This window comes from Diadema antillarum, unplaced genomic scaffold (assembly GCF_040938485.1).
Source record: "Diadema antillarum isolate AM-2024a unplaced genomic scaffold, OU_Dant_1.0 seq00000364_RagTag, whole genome shotgun sequence".
NCBI classification, from domain to species: domain Eukaryota; kingdom Metazoa; phylum Echinodermata; class Echinoidea; order Diadematoida; family Diadematidae; genus Diadema; species Diadema antillarum.
This window is the reverse complement of record NW_027271365.1, coordinates 594,426-611,826: the sequence shown is the minus strand read 5'-3', so window position 1 is coordinate 611,826 and position 17,401 is coordinate 594,426. Positions and strand designations below refer to the sequence as shown.

The following is a 17,401-nucleotide window of genomic DNA, read 5'->3' as shown; positions in this document are numbered from 1 at the left end:
ATGCTGCAGCTACAAAGCTGTAAACAAAGGCTGTATATCAAGAATTAATGATGTCATTTGTGATTTGCTATGAACTTATCCATATTTTACCCACACAAAATTATCTATATCTATACATAATATATTTATATACATTTTTTATGGGGGGATTTTTTGTTATTTTTTTTTTTTTTAGATAGAAAGAGTGCATTTAAGTGCACTTTCTGATTAGTTAAAATCAGATTCCTTGGATTGGTTATATTGCATTTAGATATACCTGTACATACACCAATAAAGCTAATGATATATTGTAGACTATCAGTGTAAATGTAAGTTTATTCACATTATCTTGATGCAAATGATCACATTAAAAAAAAATGTAACAAGTTGTTACAGAGAATAGGTCGATGTCAAGCTCAAAGCAAACAACAAATAATGGGGAAACCATCCTTTTTTCCCCTTCTTTCTGTAAACAATTTTGTGTGTGTGGGGGGGGGGGGAGGGGAGAAGCAATTGTCACCTTGTGATATTATGATATCAACACTGTCTTTGAATATATCCACATCCATTGCCAGTTGATGTAATTTAACTTTGGTATTGGCCCCTTAAATTTTGCCCTCATCCTAACCTTCCCCATTCCTCCCCTGCCCCCCCCCCCCCCCTGCTGTCATCTGAAGACAGCATGTGGATGAAAATAGAACTGTTTAAATCCTGTAATATTTTCTACGCCCTGCCCCCCACCAAAAAACAAACAAACAAATGAACAAACAAACAAACAAACAAACCCCAAAACACAAAACAATATGAAACTGAAAGCCTCCACGATTCAGGATTTGATATTGCTTATTGAGATGCATGTAACACGTAGGTTTCTCCCTCCCACCTCTTCGGAGTCTTTCTTATTTTAGCAGCTCTCTGTACTTAGTAGACATCTCAGTAAAATGGGTCCCTGGTCTAGACACTGCCCCCGTGATCTGTCAGAAATGACACTTCCCAACTCCAGGAGAAAGAGTCTCTTTCTGTCTGAGGCAAGTACCGAACACAACTGCCATGAATTACGTCAAATGTTCAAACTATGAAAGGCTGTCACCTGGAGGCGCAAGAACACTAGTCATGTTTTCTCTGAAACACCTGCCTCGATATTTCTCAGCTAAAGTTGCAACCTGCTGAACGAAGACCAGCACAATGCCTCTCCCCACTCCAAGGGGAAGGACATTATGAGCAAATGCTGCACTTTCAGGTCAAAAACTCTGGACATGGTTGCATCGTTGTGATCAGGTGTTCTGCCCACCCGAGATATGTCATCATTTTGCAGGGCTCTGTTGACTGTCTTAGCCCACCTTGTTCTTCGTTATCTTCTTCTTCTTTATTGTCCTCCTCCTTTTTCATATCTGCATGGCAATCAGCCAATGGTCCCGTGGATGTTGTCGATGGTGATGACAGAATCGCAAGGACTTTCAATTTAGGGGCTTGATTGGGAGCAAAGATAGGATGGCTTTTGTCAAGTGTCAAGTAGTAATGCATGCTTGTTTTTGTTTCTTTCACATTCTTTTTTCTTCAAAACCATTCCAATTTGAAGACATAACTCTTTGTGTTGTCATTCTGTCATCTCCATTATGGCAGTAAAAGATGAAGCTGGGGATAAGAGTTGTTACTTTTAATAACATCATAAATGTATGCAAATGTGTATGGGCATCTCTTGAATGGTAATGCATGGTTCACTGAGTAAAATTTGGTTAGTGGGTATCATTTTTATTAAAAAAAAAAGAAATAGAAAAGTTTCCAAATCGTCTTGCATCCCTTATGACATGTGTTCCTACATCACTATTAAAAAAGTATTCACTATGAACAAGTTTCCATTCATTTTCGTCTGCATTGAGGTGTTTTATGGATGGAAAGTATTTAAGTCTATGGCAATGGACAAAGAGGGGTAAAACTTCTCCCGCATTTGATCTATTTTTTTGATCTGTTCTTCTACTTCATGATGACCTATTTTTTTTTTTTTGTCTGTTCTTCTACTTCATGATGGCATCAAAACCATAACAGACACCCCAGACTATATTTTGTACGTCTCCCTTCAAGCTCCTTTCATTATTTACGTGCTGACAAGCAAGGGTCAGCAGATTATGAATTGCTCATCAAGCTGGAAAGTGACACATTGAGGAAACGTGGTGTGATCAGCGCGCAAACAAACTCCCCCTCGTCCACTACTCCTGGCAGTGTATTTGTGTGTCGATTTTGTGTATGTATGTGAGTGTGTCTGTCTGTCTGTATGTGTGTGTGTGTGTGTGTGTGTGTGTGTGTATTTTTTTCATCTGTACTCTCGTCCTTAATCTTGGGTATTCTTGATGAATGCATAAACATAGCAGTCCGTTGGCAATCCTGATTATTGCCTTCTTGCATTGCATGGACGATATCACACATCTTTCACTCCTGTCATCGGACAATGGCAAGTCCCCAGCATTGGCCTTGAGTTCAGCTCCTTACCTTTTGTGGCTCACTCCAGGCACCCAGAAATCTGGTCTGCTCATTCTTTTCATGTCAGAAGTCGGGTCACAAATTTCTTGACTTCTTTCATAGTTTGATCATGTTTTCTTCAGACATCAAGAGTGTGCTATGAACATGTCTGTTTATGCCTTTTACATGAATTATATTTTATAAGGCCTATTTATAAATAGGCCCTATATATTACCGGTATGCATAACATGCATTTTAATATTTACATGCGCGATGTACAATTTTGATCATCACTTGTGCACAGCAGACTGTGAATCCAGGAATATTCCTGTGCATTATAATTTTGCGAGTTTAAAATGCACACAAAAGTTCTTGTCTACCCTATATGCATTGAATGCCAGTGACTATTCACAAAAATTTCATGCTGCAAAAATATCTTGCTTCACAGTATATTGCAACGGATAGCAAAATACAACTGGATATGAGCGCATTTCATTGCAGACTTCTAGCACCGGTCAGTCTAATTCAGGTTATTGCCCCCACTCTTCGAAACCTGAAATATGTGGCAGCTCTCTGGTTATAAATATATCCTGGTTGCTTTTCAAAGTTCACTGTCGGTCAGGACGTGGTTTCATTAGATGTATTGCAAGGCAAGATACAAGCTCGTGTGCACTTTTGACATGTATTGATGTCACAGAAGTGCTACAGAGCAAATGAATTGAATGAACGTGATATTTTCACATTTCACATGCCTCTGCCCGTAAGAGTGCTGGAAGCATCTTGTCTTGTCACGTATCAGTATTTTGCTGCTTGTGAAATATGCAAAATTTTCCACAACATGTAACAAAGTACCCATTGCTAGAAGAGGGTCAAGGGGGTCACTAATGCTCCACCTTCTAAAAACTTCTGGTCAGATACCATATTCCACATTAACCTTTCGTGGCAAGGTTGCCAGCCCTGACTTCTTTTTTTTTTTTTTTTTTTTTTTTTTTTGGGGGGGGGGGGGGGTAGAATGGAATTTGCTCAGTGATCTGTTGTCTTTTTTTTTCATACTCCCGCCAAACGAAGTTTGAAGGGGGTATATAGGAATCAGCGGGTGGTCGGGCGGTCGGTCTGTTGCAAATCTTGCGTCGCGAACTACTTCCTCAGTTTTCAACCGATTCCCATAAAACTTGGCACAGATGTGTGCCTTGGGTTGTAGATGTGCAAGACATATTTATTGACAGTACCCAAAAGTATGTTGCCATGGTAACGGCATATTATGGGCAAAAATGGGTACAAATCTTGCGTCGCGAACTCCTCCCACAGTTTTTGATCAATTTTTATGAAATTAGGTACAGATGTTCATCTGAATATGTTAATGTGCAAGACACATATTTCCGCAGTGGCAAAAAGTGCGTTGCCATGGTAACGGCATGTTATTGGTAAAATATAGGGCAAAATGCTTCATGGCAAAACTGCTTCATCAGTGTTCTTCCAATTCTCATGGAATTCATATTGAATGTTTGTCTTAGGATATAGGTCAGCATGACACATTTCTTGACAGTGACAAAAAGTATGTTGCCATGGTAACAGCTCACATATTATGAGCCAAAATGATGGAAAATTTTGTGTTGCAAACTACTTCCTCAGTTTTTGCCCAATTTCCATGAAACTTGGTACAGATGTGTGCCTTTGGTTGTAGATGTGCAAGACGTATTTTTCGACAGTACCCGAAAGTACGTTGCCATGGTAACGGCATATTAATGGCAGAAGATCAAGGAAAGATCTTGCGGATTTAACTACTTCCTCAGTTTTTTGACCAAAGCTTATGAAATGTTGTTTTGACCAAAGCTTATGAAATGTTGTTTGGCAGGGGTATAACCAGTCGCTGTAGCGACATTTCTAGTTTTCTTCTGTTTAGCTATTGCCAAAGCATGAGTTGTTTGATATGCAGCTGGAGATTTTTCGTTCATTTTGCTCATTACCCATTTCATGCACATCAAATGTTGTGAAAATGCAAACATGGCTTGCTTATCTTATAGGAGGCTAACTGTACAATTACAACGGACCTTCAGTCTTGCCATGTACACACTGCGTTCCCCAGCATTTGTTCTAATCAGCATACATTGTAGATTTGCTCTAACAAGAGGAGAAGAGTTGTGTATGAGCCGGAGCTTGAGGCACACGAGCAGAAGTCGTGCCAAATTGGGAGAAATGAGTTTGTCGATCTATCTTGAGCATTCACTTTTCTTTTTTTTTTGTCTCCGGAACTGGGTGCACAAAGACATGGCTGTCATTCTAAAGTGGGTTATAATGAAATAGGCAAATGCAGCAGCCTGCATGCTGGATAGAGACAGAGTTATTTCATTTCAATTTTGTGTATGACTGTGTGAAGTTTTGTATGCCTGCCTCCTGTTATTGTTTGCCAGAGAATCCTGTCAAACATCATTCTTGGTACAAACAAATGTTGATATTAATCATAATTTTGAGAACTGGCACAACACCAAGGTTGAGTATTACTTTCTGCCGCATTTCTCATTACTATCTCATCCACCCGAGGCTTTGGGGGGGGGGGGGGGGGTTAGGAGGGGGTAGAGAGGCTTTTCTGTATTGTCTAGCTCTGATGTTGTAGCAAACAACGTGGAGTTTGTCAGTGGGAAGCTCATATTTACCTTTAACTACTATGTGATATCTGTTGTTTTGTTTTTTTGGTCAAAGATAATCAACAACGACAACACTGTCTAAGGTTGTGAATCAAGGGGAACGTTGCACAAGTTTGCCTCATTAGACGTTTTCACATAAGCCCGATAAAAATCCAAGCTCGAGATATTTTCCAATTTTCCAAGTCAGAAAATAGCGCGCTATTTCGAAACATCGGGCTGATGTGAAAACGCCTATTGGTTAATACCTGACATGCTTAATTATGAATGAATTCATGCATACTTTAACATGTCGAGGCAGGAAGAAAAACACCCACATAAAGCAGAGGAGAGAAATCTGGGTGTAGTAAAGACAAGCTAAAATGTGGATGAGCGACAGCGTCTGCATGTCTTGCGCTTGTAAAACTTAGGTATTGCTTGAAATGCCGACGTGAAGTGCTGGTGGCTAATGAGTGTGACTCACACCTGATGAGCAGGAAAGGCGCACAGGTTGTGTCCAACGCTAACCTTGCCATGTTGTCGTTAGTTCTTTTCTTTCTTCCTCCTTCCCTTCTGTTCTTCACGAGGGGCTTGGCAGTCTGTCGAGTGCTCGGACCTGTCACGCTTGCTCTGAAAAATGTTCTGACTTCAGTCATACACCTATGCTTTCCAGTTCTGTCGGAGGTTTATGTAGTGGTGCAAAATATCCTGTACATCAGGGGTAGTGCTTGCTGTGCCATGGTGAATATGTGTGTGATTTCTGGAGGCTCTTATGTTGTGTGATTTCTGACCATTTGCAAGTTTCATCTATTCTGGGAGGCAACGAGCACCCTAGGACAGGCGATTGCTGCCACGATTTGGAATTGAGGTCCAGCGGCTGTGGATACATGCAACTTGGTGGGAGGGATGGGGGGGGGGGGGGTGGGGGACGGAAGTGGGTGGGGAGGGGGAGGATGATGTGTAGAGATTTTACAAATTCCTACCTGTGGCGAGCTTTTGGAAAATTTGTGTTGATGCGTGTAAATGTGTGCATGTGTGTCTTTGTGTGTGTGTATGCTTACATTAGTATATACGCCAGTGTGCAATGGGATGTTAGTAGTGTACGTGTAGTTCTGCCGAGAGTTGACTGTCGGAAGAGAGGGAGGAGCGCATGGGGAAAAGCAATGAGGGTCGGACACTAGCCGACGAGTGCGTGTGATTCATGGCATGGTGCTGGTTGAAGGGACAGAGGAGACCCATCGAGCGTCAATTTGCATTTAGGAGTGTCTTGAGGGGTCGCAGTTGACTTATTTTCTTCTCTATCGCTGGCGGCCTAGTGAAGCATTATTTTGGGTAATGTTATCACAGTTTGACGTCTTTCTCAACCCTCCAGCCTTATATTCTTGCCATTGGATAGCAGGTAGTGTCTGGTTTGAATTGCTATATTTTGGTTTGCTTTCTGATGTCTTTTCAACTTTGTAGACTTTAGCTCAAAGTCATATGCGACTGTACTTGCACAAGACACATTTGAAGACATATAAAAATGTTTATACTTGGTTTGTTCGCTAGAGTATGTACCATGCATACCATAATATAATCCTGGATTGCTTTCAAATGTCACTTTTAAACTGAATGGCTGTATTTTTGTAGACATGTGGATTTTCTGAAAGTTTTTGCTGATTAAATGTGTTTTTTTCTTATTTGTAGCATACTGTTTACGCTTCTGTTGTCAGGCAGATCATAGATTCTTTGCTACAAATGCAGGGAGTCCCAGTTGTTTGGGAATCTAATCCTGTAGGTCCCTACATGTATAAGTGCCTGGTTTTTGTTTTTGTTTTTTGTTTTTTCCATGTTCCCTCTGATGAATTGCATTCAGAGAGTTTTTGAGCTTTCCATAAATAGAGTTGGAGTGAGTCAGTTAGTCCTTATCACCTGTATTGTTCTGCACCCTTAAAGCTGAAGGCACGTAGACAGTCCCCTGAGGCGTGATGAAGGCAATAGGAAAATGTGTAGTGAAGACTATTAATGAGATTTTACACCGCAATGATGTCCGGGAATGGTGATGAGGTGTGGCAAGGGTGTTAGATGGTTCAACTTCTGTGCAGAGAGCCTTACTTCTAGTGTTGAATGTGACACTTAGTCCTTGACGCTCTGAATTTTTATTTTTGCCAGAGGTGAAGCACGTGTGACGTCTTGTAAAGCTTGTCACATGGAAGAAGACTTGCACTTCGTCATTCATGGTACAGTGTTGGGGAACCCATAGTCTACAGTAGCCACCTTGCTTGCTTGGAAAAAGCTGACACACATTTCCTCACATGCAAGTTGGCGGACAACATGCATACATTATAGCCACATTTCTTGCACAGATAAGGACTTTTTACACTTGCAAATTTTTGCTTAGTCCCGTACCAACGCTGGGGCTAAGGGGGGCCTTAGCCCCACCGTTGGTACCAGACTTTCCTTAGCCCACTTTCTGTTTACACTTGTTTTTGCCAAAGTGGGCTAGCCCCACCAATAATCCCGTACTATCTGGCCCTGCAAAAAAGCAGGGTTAGCACCGCAATTGCGGTGCTAACCCCGCAATTGCGGTGCCAAGCAAGCGAATGTAAACAGAACGAAGAAATAATCCGGGGCTAAGCGACGGAGACGAAGTCCGACCCCCACTGACCAATCAGAAACGAGGTAATCAAGTGCTGCCGGTGCGTGCGTGTGCTTGTACAGTGCACAGTGTAATCATGAATATTTATGTGGTTTGGAACGTACGGGACTAAGAAATATGAGTGTAAAAAGGTCAGTTTTCTCTTTAGCCCAGGACAAGAGCTTAGTACGGGATTTATCGGCGAGTGTAAACAGCTGAAAAAATTGGTACGGGATGAACGATAGTCCAGGGTCAGAGAAAGTATGGGGTTAAGAAACACAAGTGTAAAAAGGGCTCTAGTAACCTGTGGATTCATGTTACTGTCCATCAACCAATGATCCACATCAAAAGTCTCTGTCATAATTACCCAGACAGTCTAGCATTATAAATGTCATATTTTGTTTTGCTTTATTAGGTATTTGTTATGATTGTGTCAGAGTCTTTGTCTTTATTTTCTATGTTGTTTTTTCTTATTTATGTCAAGTATATGATGAGTTCTAAATGAACTTTATCTCTTATTACTGCCTACAGGATGCCAAGCCAAAGTCCTCCCAGGCAGCCCAGTCTGCCCAGGCCCAGTCTGGCTCGGCCAGCGAGGACCGGGAGGAGGAAATCTCCCCAACACCACCGGCAGTGCAGCCCAAGGGTAGGCGCAGGCGGGGCGCCTTCAGTGCCGAACCCTACACAGAGGAGGACGCCACTTCCTATGTCAAGAAGGTAAGAGCAAACAAAAAGAGAGAACTAGAACAGCACTCTCAGAGTGCAGACCTCTGCCAAGCAATTCATTTTCACCCATTTCGAGATTTCCACAAAACAAGAATAAATCAAAAACATTCCTGGATCCAAATGGTGATCAGGATCACTACCAAAACGTAATCATTTGTTCCTTGTGTCATTATCAAGTTTTCTTTAATATTTCATCCAAATCCATTGATAACTTTCTGTGTTATTATGCAAACAGACAGTCAAACAAACCAACACCTGCAAAAAGACAGAAAACTCCTTTAGGGAGATTGCAAAAAATGAAATTCTGAACATTGTATTCTTAAAAGGAGGATGTAGCAATACTTGCCATCATTTCATTCACTCATTGTTTACAAGGTGAGGGGATTTCAGGAATAAAAGTTGTATGCATATAATCAAAATTATTTTTTGCACTTCTGATTTCAGATTACTAGTACTCCAAAACAAATCATTATCCAGGCAAATGACGTCAGCCAGACAACTTTCTTTGGCCAGCAAATTCAAAATGGTGGAAGATGAGTTGTGAGCCCTTCTATGGACTATGTTTTGGCTTTAAGCCCCCAGACATGCTAGGGTTGAGATTGGTTAAGCTGTATGTTGAGATACTGCCAGGTCAGCTCAAATTGCATTTTGGATGAAGAGAGTCCTCTGCCTTTCCATCTCATCAATCAATATTTCGCACACATATTGTAATTGTCATCAGCTGTGCCGATCTGTTTTCCATGGCCATATGAAAATTATGCCATTGCTGTCATTAGAATTGCATTGCCTCTCAGTTCTGTCATTTACTTGGTTGACGTCAGGGACAAAAGCAGGAAAAGAAGAAAAGATGATTTAACCCTAAACAAATTCTTAGCCAACGAAACATACAGTTCATCAGTCCCGCCCACAATCCACAAGAGCTAAATGGAATCGTTATTCATACGATTCCTGTCAAGCCAGAACCACAGAGTGATGCCAAACAGTGCATGAGTGATTTGAACATTATGCCGGCCGAAGCACACGAGTACAGCCATGCGCAGCGCACTTGGATCGGGCTCCGTCGTAGTGTCAGATGTAATTGGTTTCGGAGAAGCGACTGGATAAACAAGACAGGCTTGCACTAGGCAGCTGTCTGGCTAAGAGTGTGGACATTTGTCAATAATATGATAATCATTTTTTTTTTTTCGTTGTGATGGGGGTTTTCCTCTTTTTTAGCCACAATTTGTGAATGTAATACAGTTTGTACATGGTTGATGTGTGAATTGCTTTCTTTGATTTATTTAGGGCACACTTGACACAAGGCCTAAAAAAAAAAAAAAAATTGTAAACCTCATCTATGTTTTATTCCCTAAACAGTAGGAATAATAAATTTTTCCGAAATTAGTCCGTATGAATTGCTGACTTCTTGGTAACATTAAATCTCCCCCAATATTGCCGTTTCTTTTCTTCTTCTTTTCTCTTATGTGTGTGTGTTTGTTGCTGATGAGTAAAGACTTGTCCGGAAAGCTTGCATGTTTGTAAGAATTTGATCTAGAGTTGGCCATTATTAATCCATTTGCTTGTTACCTTGTACATTAAATGATATTCAGTTGATATTTCTATTTGTAAGTCCATTCATTCATTCATTCATTCTTATATATTCATTCATTTGTTTATATAGATACTTACTTATTCATCATCTCCCTGTTAGTCCAGATGCCTACATGTGTTCTTTTTGTGATGTTCGGCCTTGTGCAGGTTATTCCCAAGGACTACAAGACGATGGCAGCCCTGTCCAAGGCCATCTCCAAGAACGTCCTCTTCTCCCACCTGGACGAGACAGAGCGGAGGTAGGTCCACTGCGAGGCGATGATGATTTGTGAGGATGCAGAGTGATGGAGATGACGACGATGATGATGATGATGATGATGATGATGATGATGATGATGATGATGGTGGCGTTTGTGGAGAGCATCGATGACAGGGATCGATGAGTCCGATGTCTACCTTGTTTTTCTTGGCAGTGCACACACAAGCTTCATGGTGATGGAGTTAAACACATGCACACACACACACACGCTCACACTCACACACACACACTCACACACACACACACACACACAAGGCATTATATGAAGCACACCATGGTATACCTGTATACAAACACTGCAGGCAGACTATAGAGCATATATTGGAAGGACTGTACGCTCAACTCAACACAGTCACTCTAAGATCCATTTGTTAGTGAGAACTGTGACGATTACTATATTGACGTCAAAGATGATGATAAATACGTCATGGAATGATACAATTGCTGAGTATTGATGATGACTCAAGGATCTACTAGGTAATATCTGGCAAAACCTCAGTGTTTCCACATTATTTAGCCTGACATTTATAACTAGATGAGACAACAGATTGAAATGCGAGCAATAATTTTGTTAATTTCTTATGATAATGTGATGCTGTAGACATTGCCTGCTTGGAGACACATTCATCGCAGTCATATTCTTAAGGCCATGCTGTCAGTGTACACATTCAACACTGTACTTTCAGATGATTGCCAATGTGCAAGCAGTCATTTTTGCCTTCCCCTTTTGTCTGATTTTGCTATAATCTTGCCAAGAACCTTGCTTTTGTGTCCTGATGATGAATGGGGTAATTTCCCTGGTTGGGGGTTCATTCTCTTGCAGAAGAAACGTATGCAACAGATAAGGCTGGGGGATTGGGAGAACATACAGAATGTTCCCTCCTAACCCTCCAAAATGTTATGCAGAGAGGCGAAAACCTCCCTGAAATGGCATTTCGAACTCTTGAGGTTTGAACATTCTGCATTCATGCCCATCGACAACGGTCCTCATATGTTAATTGTACTCTAAGAACACATTCATACCTTCCACTTGTCACAAAATCTCTGGTGAGCCCTGTATACAGATTATCTTCAGGCACTACCAACGACTTGCGTTTTTATTAGCGTGGCTCCTGAAATCTCATTTCTGTATGCATACAATTCATATGCCCTCTGCTGCTGTTTTTGTTTTCCGAAAGCATTGCGCAGCATACAGAATTTTATTACATTGATTGTGCTATAAATATCTTCGTTCCATTGCTAAGAGAATCGTCTGTCATTTGTATGATACACAAATATATTCTCCCATGGGAGAATGTAAGGAAATGTTCCACCATTACGTAATCAAGTTTACCTGCTGGATGAGTGGTATGTGACTTAGCTGTGATATAGCCATTGATGGAAACACAGCTCTCCAGATTAGGTGTATGTTAGGAGCTACATGTACATGGTGTTAACACTCAACACCCGTAGGGACACACAGAGACCAACATGTCATTTTACACATACATTGCTGTTTGGTGTAAAGAACACTATTATCTCCTATAGATGCTTTCTGGATCTTTTTAATCTGTGATCACACAGGGGTTCCTGTCTTTGTTCAGCAAGGTGTCAGTGGGATTTATTTGCTTGAATATGGTTATTTCTTTCGATCAAAATCACCTGAGAGTGTTACTTGAGATAATGCAATTAAACTCTGTGTCCACACATTGAAATGATTACAATTCTTATCTGGAGATGAAAAGGTAATGGTCAAGAGCAATGGTAAAGGGTAAAGGTCATGACTGCTAGTAATGAGTCAAACAATATGTGATGAAATGAAAAAAATAAAACAAAAATATGTTCAAAGACAGAAACAGTTTATAGCAATGCTCCTGCGTGATTTTTCGGATTGATATACAAAAGGCCAAAGTCATATTGTGAAACTTTTTTTTTCAATACTGGGCGTCAAATTTTGCACCATCTAAATAATTTGATTTAAACTAAATTGTAAGACCTCCACTATGCAGTGGCGGATCCAGAGAGGGGCGCAACCGACGCACGCCCCCTTTTATTTTCGTTTAAAACAAAAGAAATAATAAAAAAATGAAATGAAACCCGGAAGTGGTACCAGAAATATTAGTTGCGCCCCCCCCCTTTGCAGAATTCCTGGATCCGCCCCTGATATAGGTGATATGAAGAGAAGATTAACTTTGTTATATTAAAGACATGCCTTGTAAGTTAGAGACATTTTGATATGTCATGTTGAGATAGTCTGATGCTACTGAAGACCATGGTTAATCCTCGTGCACGTTGATACAGGCTGTAAGAGCAAAGAAATGAAAGGGTAACAATGGTATATATATACTAGTACAGTAAATTGTATATACTGGTATAGTCTTCTCTATTATATGCAAAAATGTCCATTTATATACATTTCTGTAATCTCAGATGTTCCCGATGCCAACAGGACAAATGTGTGCAGTGGGCCATAGAATGGCATTTCACTGTTGCTAAATTTGATTTAATTAAGATGACAAGGCGGATTGAAAGTTCAGGGGAGCTTTTTCAAACTCTGGAGCGAGCGGCACTTTGTGCGAGATCTTCAGATGCTTCTTACGAGGGGCCGTCTATCTGTCATTTGGAGGTTGATGCACTTCCCGTGCTGGGACTCAATGGCAATTTTGCAGTCAGGTTCATTTTTTCTCCCTCTCTTTGTTTCCCTCTGTCCCTTTCTATATCCCCTGGTTTCATTACCTGATGCACACACATGGACATACATGTAAACATTAGACACACAAATACACACACATATTCACACACAGATAGATACATGCATGCATGTATGAGTGCATATAAATTATGCATACAATAATTGTCCCCGCCGAACGAGTTCGAGCAGGGGACTATGAAATGGGCTTCGTACGTGTGTGTGTCCGCCCGTCCGTCTGTCCGTCCGTCTGTGCGTCCGTGTGTGATCAATATGTTCAAAATGCTACTCCTTCGCCATTTCTAACCCGATTTTGATTCTGTTTGCTTTATATGATAGCACTACATGGGAGCTTTGAAACTTCTATACAGAATTTCAGTTGTGACCTTTGACCTTGACCTTTGACCTATATTGTACATTTTACTTCAAAATGCTACTCCTTCGCCATTTCTAACCCGATTTTGATTCCGTTTGCTTTATATGATGGCACTAGGTGAGGGCTTCAAAACTTCTACACAGAATTTTGACCTTTGACTTCTTTGACCTTTGACCTTGATTTTTGACCTATATTGTACATTGCCTACAAAATGCTACTCCTTCGCCATTTCTAACCCGATTTCGATTCCGTTTGCTTTATGTGATGGCACTAGGTGAGGGCTTCAAAACTTCTACACAGAATTTTGACCTTTGACTTCTTTGACCTTTGACCTTGATTTTTGACCTATATTGTACATTTTGCTACAAAATGCTACTCCTTCGCCATTTGTAACCCGATTTCAATTCCGTTTGCTTTAAGTGATGGCACTAGGTGAGGGCTTCAAAACTTCTACACAGAATTTTGACCTTTGACTTCTTTGACCTCTGACCTTGATTTTTGACCTGTATTGTACATTTTGCTACCAAATGCTACTCCTTCGCCATTTCTAACCCGATTTCGATTCCGTTTGCTTTATGTGATGGCACTAAGTGAGGGCTTCAAAACTTCTACGCAGAATTTTGACCTTTGACTTCTTTGACCTTTGACCTTGATTTTTACCTATATTGTACATTGGCTACAAAATGCTACTCCTTCGCCATTTCTAACCCGATTTCGATTCCGTTTGCTTTATGTGATGGCACTAGGTGAGGGCTTCAAAACTTTTACATAGAATTTTGACCTTTGACTTCTTAGAGCTTTGACCTTGATCTTTTTACCTATATTGTACATTTTGCTACTAAATGCTACTTCCGGCGGGGACATATATTACGCACCGCGTAATTTCTACTTTTCCTTGTTTAGTCTTATATGTATTGTGTAAGATACACGCGGTGATGCCTCATTTCTTCCTGCCATGCACTATATGTCCCTATGGAGAAATTTGTGTAATAATTTGGTACTCCCTCCTCCCACCCCCCCTTTCATTCATTTTCTCTCACTTTGCCCATGATATAGCTGCCATCTTGTTCCATGTTTGTCATTTTGTTTTCTTGTTAGATTTTTGCCCACTCTGTCTCTGCATTTATGCCTACATTCTGGTTTCCTTTTCTTCCTTTGTTGAGCGTTTTCTCTTTCTTGTTTAATAGTCCATTACTTTTTCTTCCTTTATTCTTTCTATCATTCCATGTCTCCATCTTTCTATGCCTGCTTGTGTTTTCCCCCTTCATCTGCCTCGCTGCTGGCCAATCATAATTCAGTTTGCTTGATGGTACCACTGGGAGAGAAATTTGGAATTCTGTCATATGGTCATATCTAAGAACAAACAAACAATTGCATACATGAAACAAACGGGCAAATATATACTAATGTGACAAACAAACCACAGGAATGCATAGAAACATACGAAGAGTTTAAATGCAAAAAAAAAAAAACAACCAAAAACCACACACACACACACGATATATCCATTTTTATGAACATGAATGAGATTGAAGCTGTTGATGAACCGAAATGAAGTAAAATATATGTGATAATTGTAACCGGGGGCCCATTTCATAAAAGTTGTCATCAGTGACAAGTTGTCGTAGATGTGACAAGCTACTGAAATCCTTGTATCTGATTGGCTGATAGCAAATTTGTCATAGAAATGTGGCAGTTGTCACTGATAACAAGTTTTATGAAACGGGCCCCAGATCTTCAAAAAATATTTCTTTTGTAATGAGTGCAGTATCATTGAAAACATTTAACTGATTTCTATTTGATGATGAGCTTACATAAAAAAACACAACAAACAACTTTACAATGCCATTTATCTGTTTATGGCTTCAAACTCTTCATACTAACCAAGAAAGAAGAAGCACCCAAAATGAAAGGGATACACCATTCATGTACTGTGCTCTGTATGAGTCACTTCTCCAATATGTAGACCTCAGAGACAACATGTGTGAACTCCTTGATGTGAAAAACAGGGCACACTATTAGTGCAAATATGAATACATTTTTAAAAGACATCAGGGGAATTTCATGTGGATTATGTGCTGCCAGTGAGCCATGAGCTTTCCCTCCAAATGATGAGCACTGATGGCGTCAGTTAACATTTTGATACCAGGTTCCAAAATTCACTTCGCAAGGAACAACTGCATCTCATAAAATGCTGTTTGGCAATTCCAATCACTGAGACACTTACTTGTGTGCAGCGGCATATCTCAAGTACACAATGCACTGCAATAAGGTTTTGCATTTTTTTCTCCTTCTGATATTGTAGATTTCTATTTTATTGTTTATTTCAATTTTAATGTTCAGTTAAGAGGGTTTTTGTGTTCTTATTGTTTCATTTGTATGTTCGTAATTCATGCAGTACAATGTACCTGCCATGCGGTCCCAGTGTTGGATCCACTGCTGTAACACATTTAACTATTTACCTAGTACAGGAGGCATGTATAGATACTTCCATACATATTATATTATGATACATGTACATGTACATTGCAGATTGACTGGCCATGGAATAGTGCGAGGGGGGAGTAATGAATAAGTGATGGTGTCAATACTTTCAATTATTGAACACTTTTTCCTGCTCGTGCCATTTATATACTATGCATTTCAGCTGAGGTAGAACATTGGACTGACACAGCCTCGATGCATTACCTTTCAGAGTTGTACCAGGGGACGAGTGCAGTCTCTTATAGATTCTTTGAATCAGAAGAAAGCACTACAAATTGTATGCAATATAAGCATGTGACCTGGTAAAGGGGGGGGGGGGGGTGGTCATTTCAAATGGCTTTTATATTTTAGTAGGAATAGTAGTGTCATCTCTAATAAGCATGTGATGATAAATCTGTGTTATTTGCACTGTCCTTGCAGATGTTGGCATTATACTGATTTTGTAATCATTTTGCCTCGCTCTCTCTTCTCTTTTCCAAGTGACATCTTTGACGCTATGTACCCCGTTAAACATGATGCTGCACAAGTGGTCATCCACCAAGGTAAATAATGTTCACAAATATATACAGAAAATACAAAATCTTAACAGGAACACTAACGGACAGTTACTTGTCAATGGTATGTCAGTGTAGCCAGTATGTTATTCATTACATTGGATATGTAGCCATTCTGTCAACTTGTGTACTGTACGTAATTTGAGAGTTAATTTTTTTTTTTTTGCCAGCATCATTGAATTTCTAGATGATAAATACATACTTATAAAAGGCTTGGCTCAAACCCTTCTTGAGTCTGGTTGTCATGTTTTAAGCATAAAAATCCAGGTGTTGGTCTATGATAATTTTGTTTTGTGTACCCTAGCCACACATATTTTTTTTTGTAAGATCTCTTTTAATGAAAATTCTATTTAAAAAAAAAATATTTGGAATTATTACTGTGTTGGTAACAAATGGGCTGTCAGAAAGTTTGGTGAAAAGCAATTTTTCCATCCTAACCTTAACCCAGTGTATACGGCCTGACTTGCTTTTGTATGATTGTGAAGGAAGTGAAAGATATGGCATTGTTTTACTGCTGTATATCTAAAGCTGCATGTCACACCCCTTTCACACTGGCAGGAAGAATACAGCGTAGCTCAATAAGAGTCCCCAAAGTGCCCTAATTTGCACAGTGTGAACAGGCACGAGACCGGCCTGAAATTCAGAGCACTCCAAATTTTTTAGGGCGCTCTTCCTAGTGGTTCAGGGCCACTTCACGAGGACCGTGGTGGCAGCATGAATAATGGCTGCTCGTATCTGGAGTGCTCTGAATCCAGTGGTCCGTAACCTGGTCACTGGTGCGCTGTTTGAGGACTGCCCGTGTACAAATTTGTTGTTGTTGTTGTTGTTGTTGTGTGTGTGTGTGTTTTGTTTTGTTTTTTTTGAGATTGGAAAGTGTGCTGCTGTTAACACACCGACAGGGTATCAGCTTTGTTTTGAAAAAGGTGAAATTTCTTGTCAGTATCTTTGTCATCAAAATCAATTTCCAAAGGGCAAGGTATATGAAAAAAGTTCTTCATCATAAAAGTCATCAGTGTAAAGAATGATAATAAAGATATTTAAAGGATTCAGCTGTAAAATTGTCATCAACC

General features: G+C 40.1%; 1 protein-coding gene across 1 annotated transcript in view; it reads left to right on the top strand.

Annotated features, from left to right (window-relative positions):
- LOC139731179 (cAMP-dependent protein kinase regulatory subunit-like) overlaps window positions 1-17,401 on the top strand; it is a 75,338-nt gene that overhangs the window by 41,059 nt on the left and 16,878 nt on the right. The window contains exons 2-4 of the mRNA XM_071642060.1: window positions 8,206-8,391; window positions 10,138-10,229; window positions 16,258-16,319. Coding sequence (XP_071498161.1) covers window positions 8,206-8,391; window positions 10,138-10,229; window positions 16,258-16,319 — 340 coding nt within the window. The remainder of the gene's footprint in view (window positions 1-8,205; window positions 8,392-10,137; window positions 10,230-16,257; window positions 16,320-17,401) is intronic.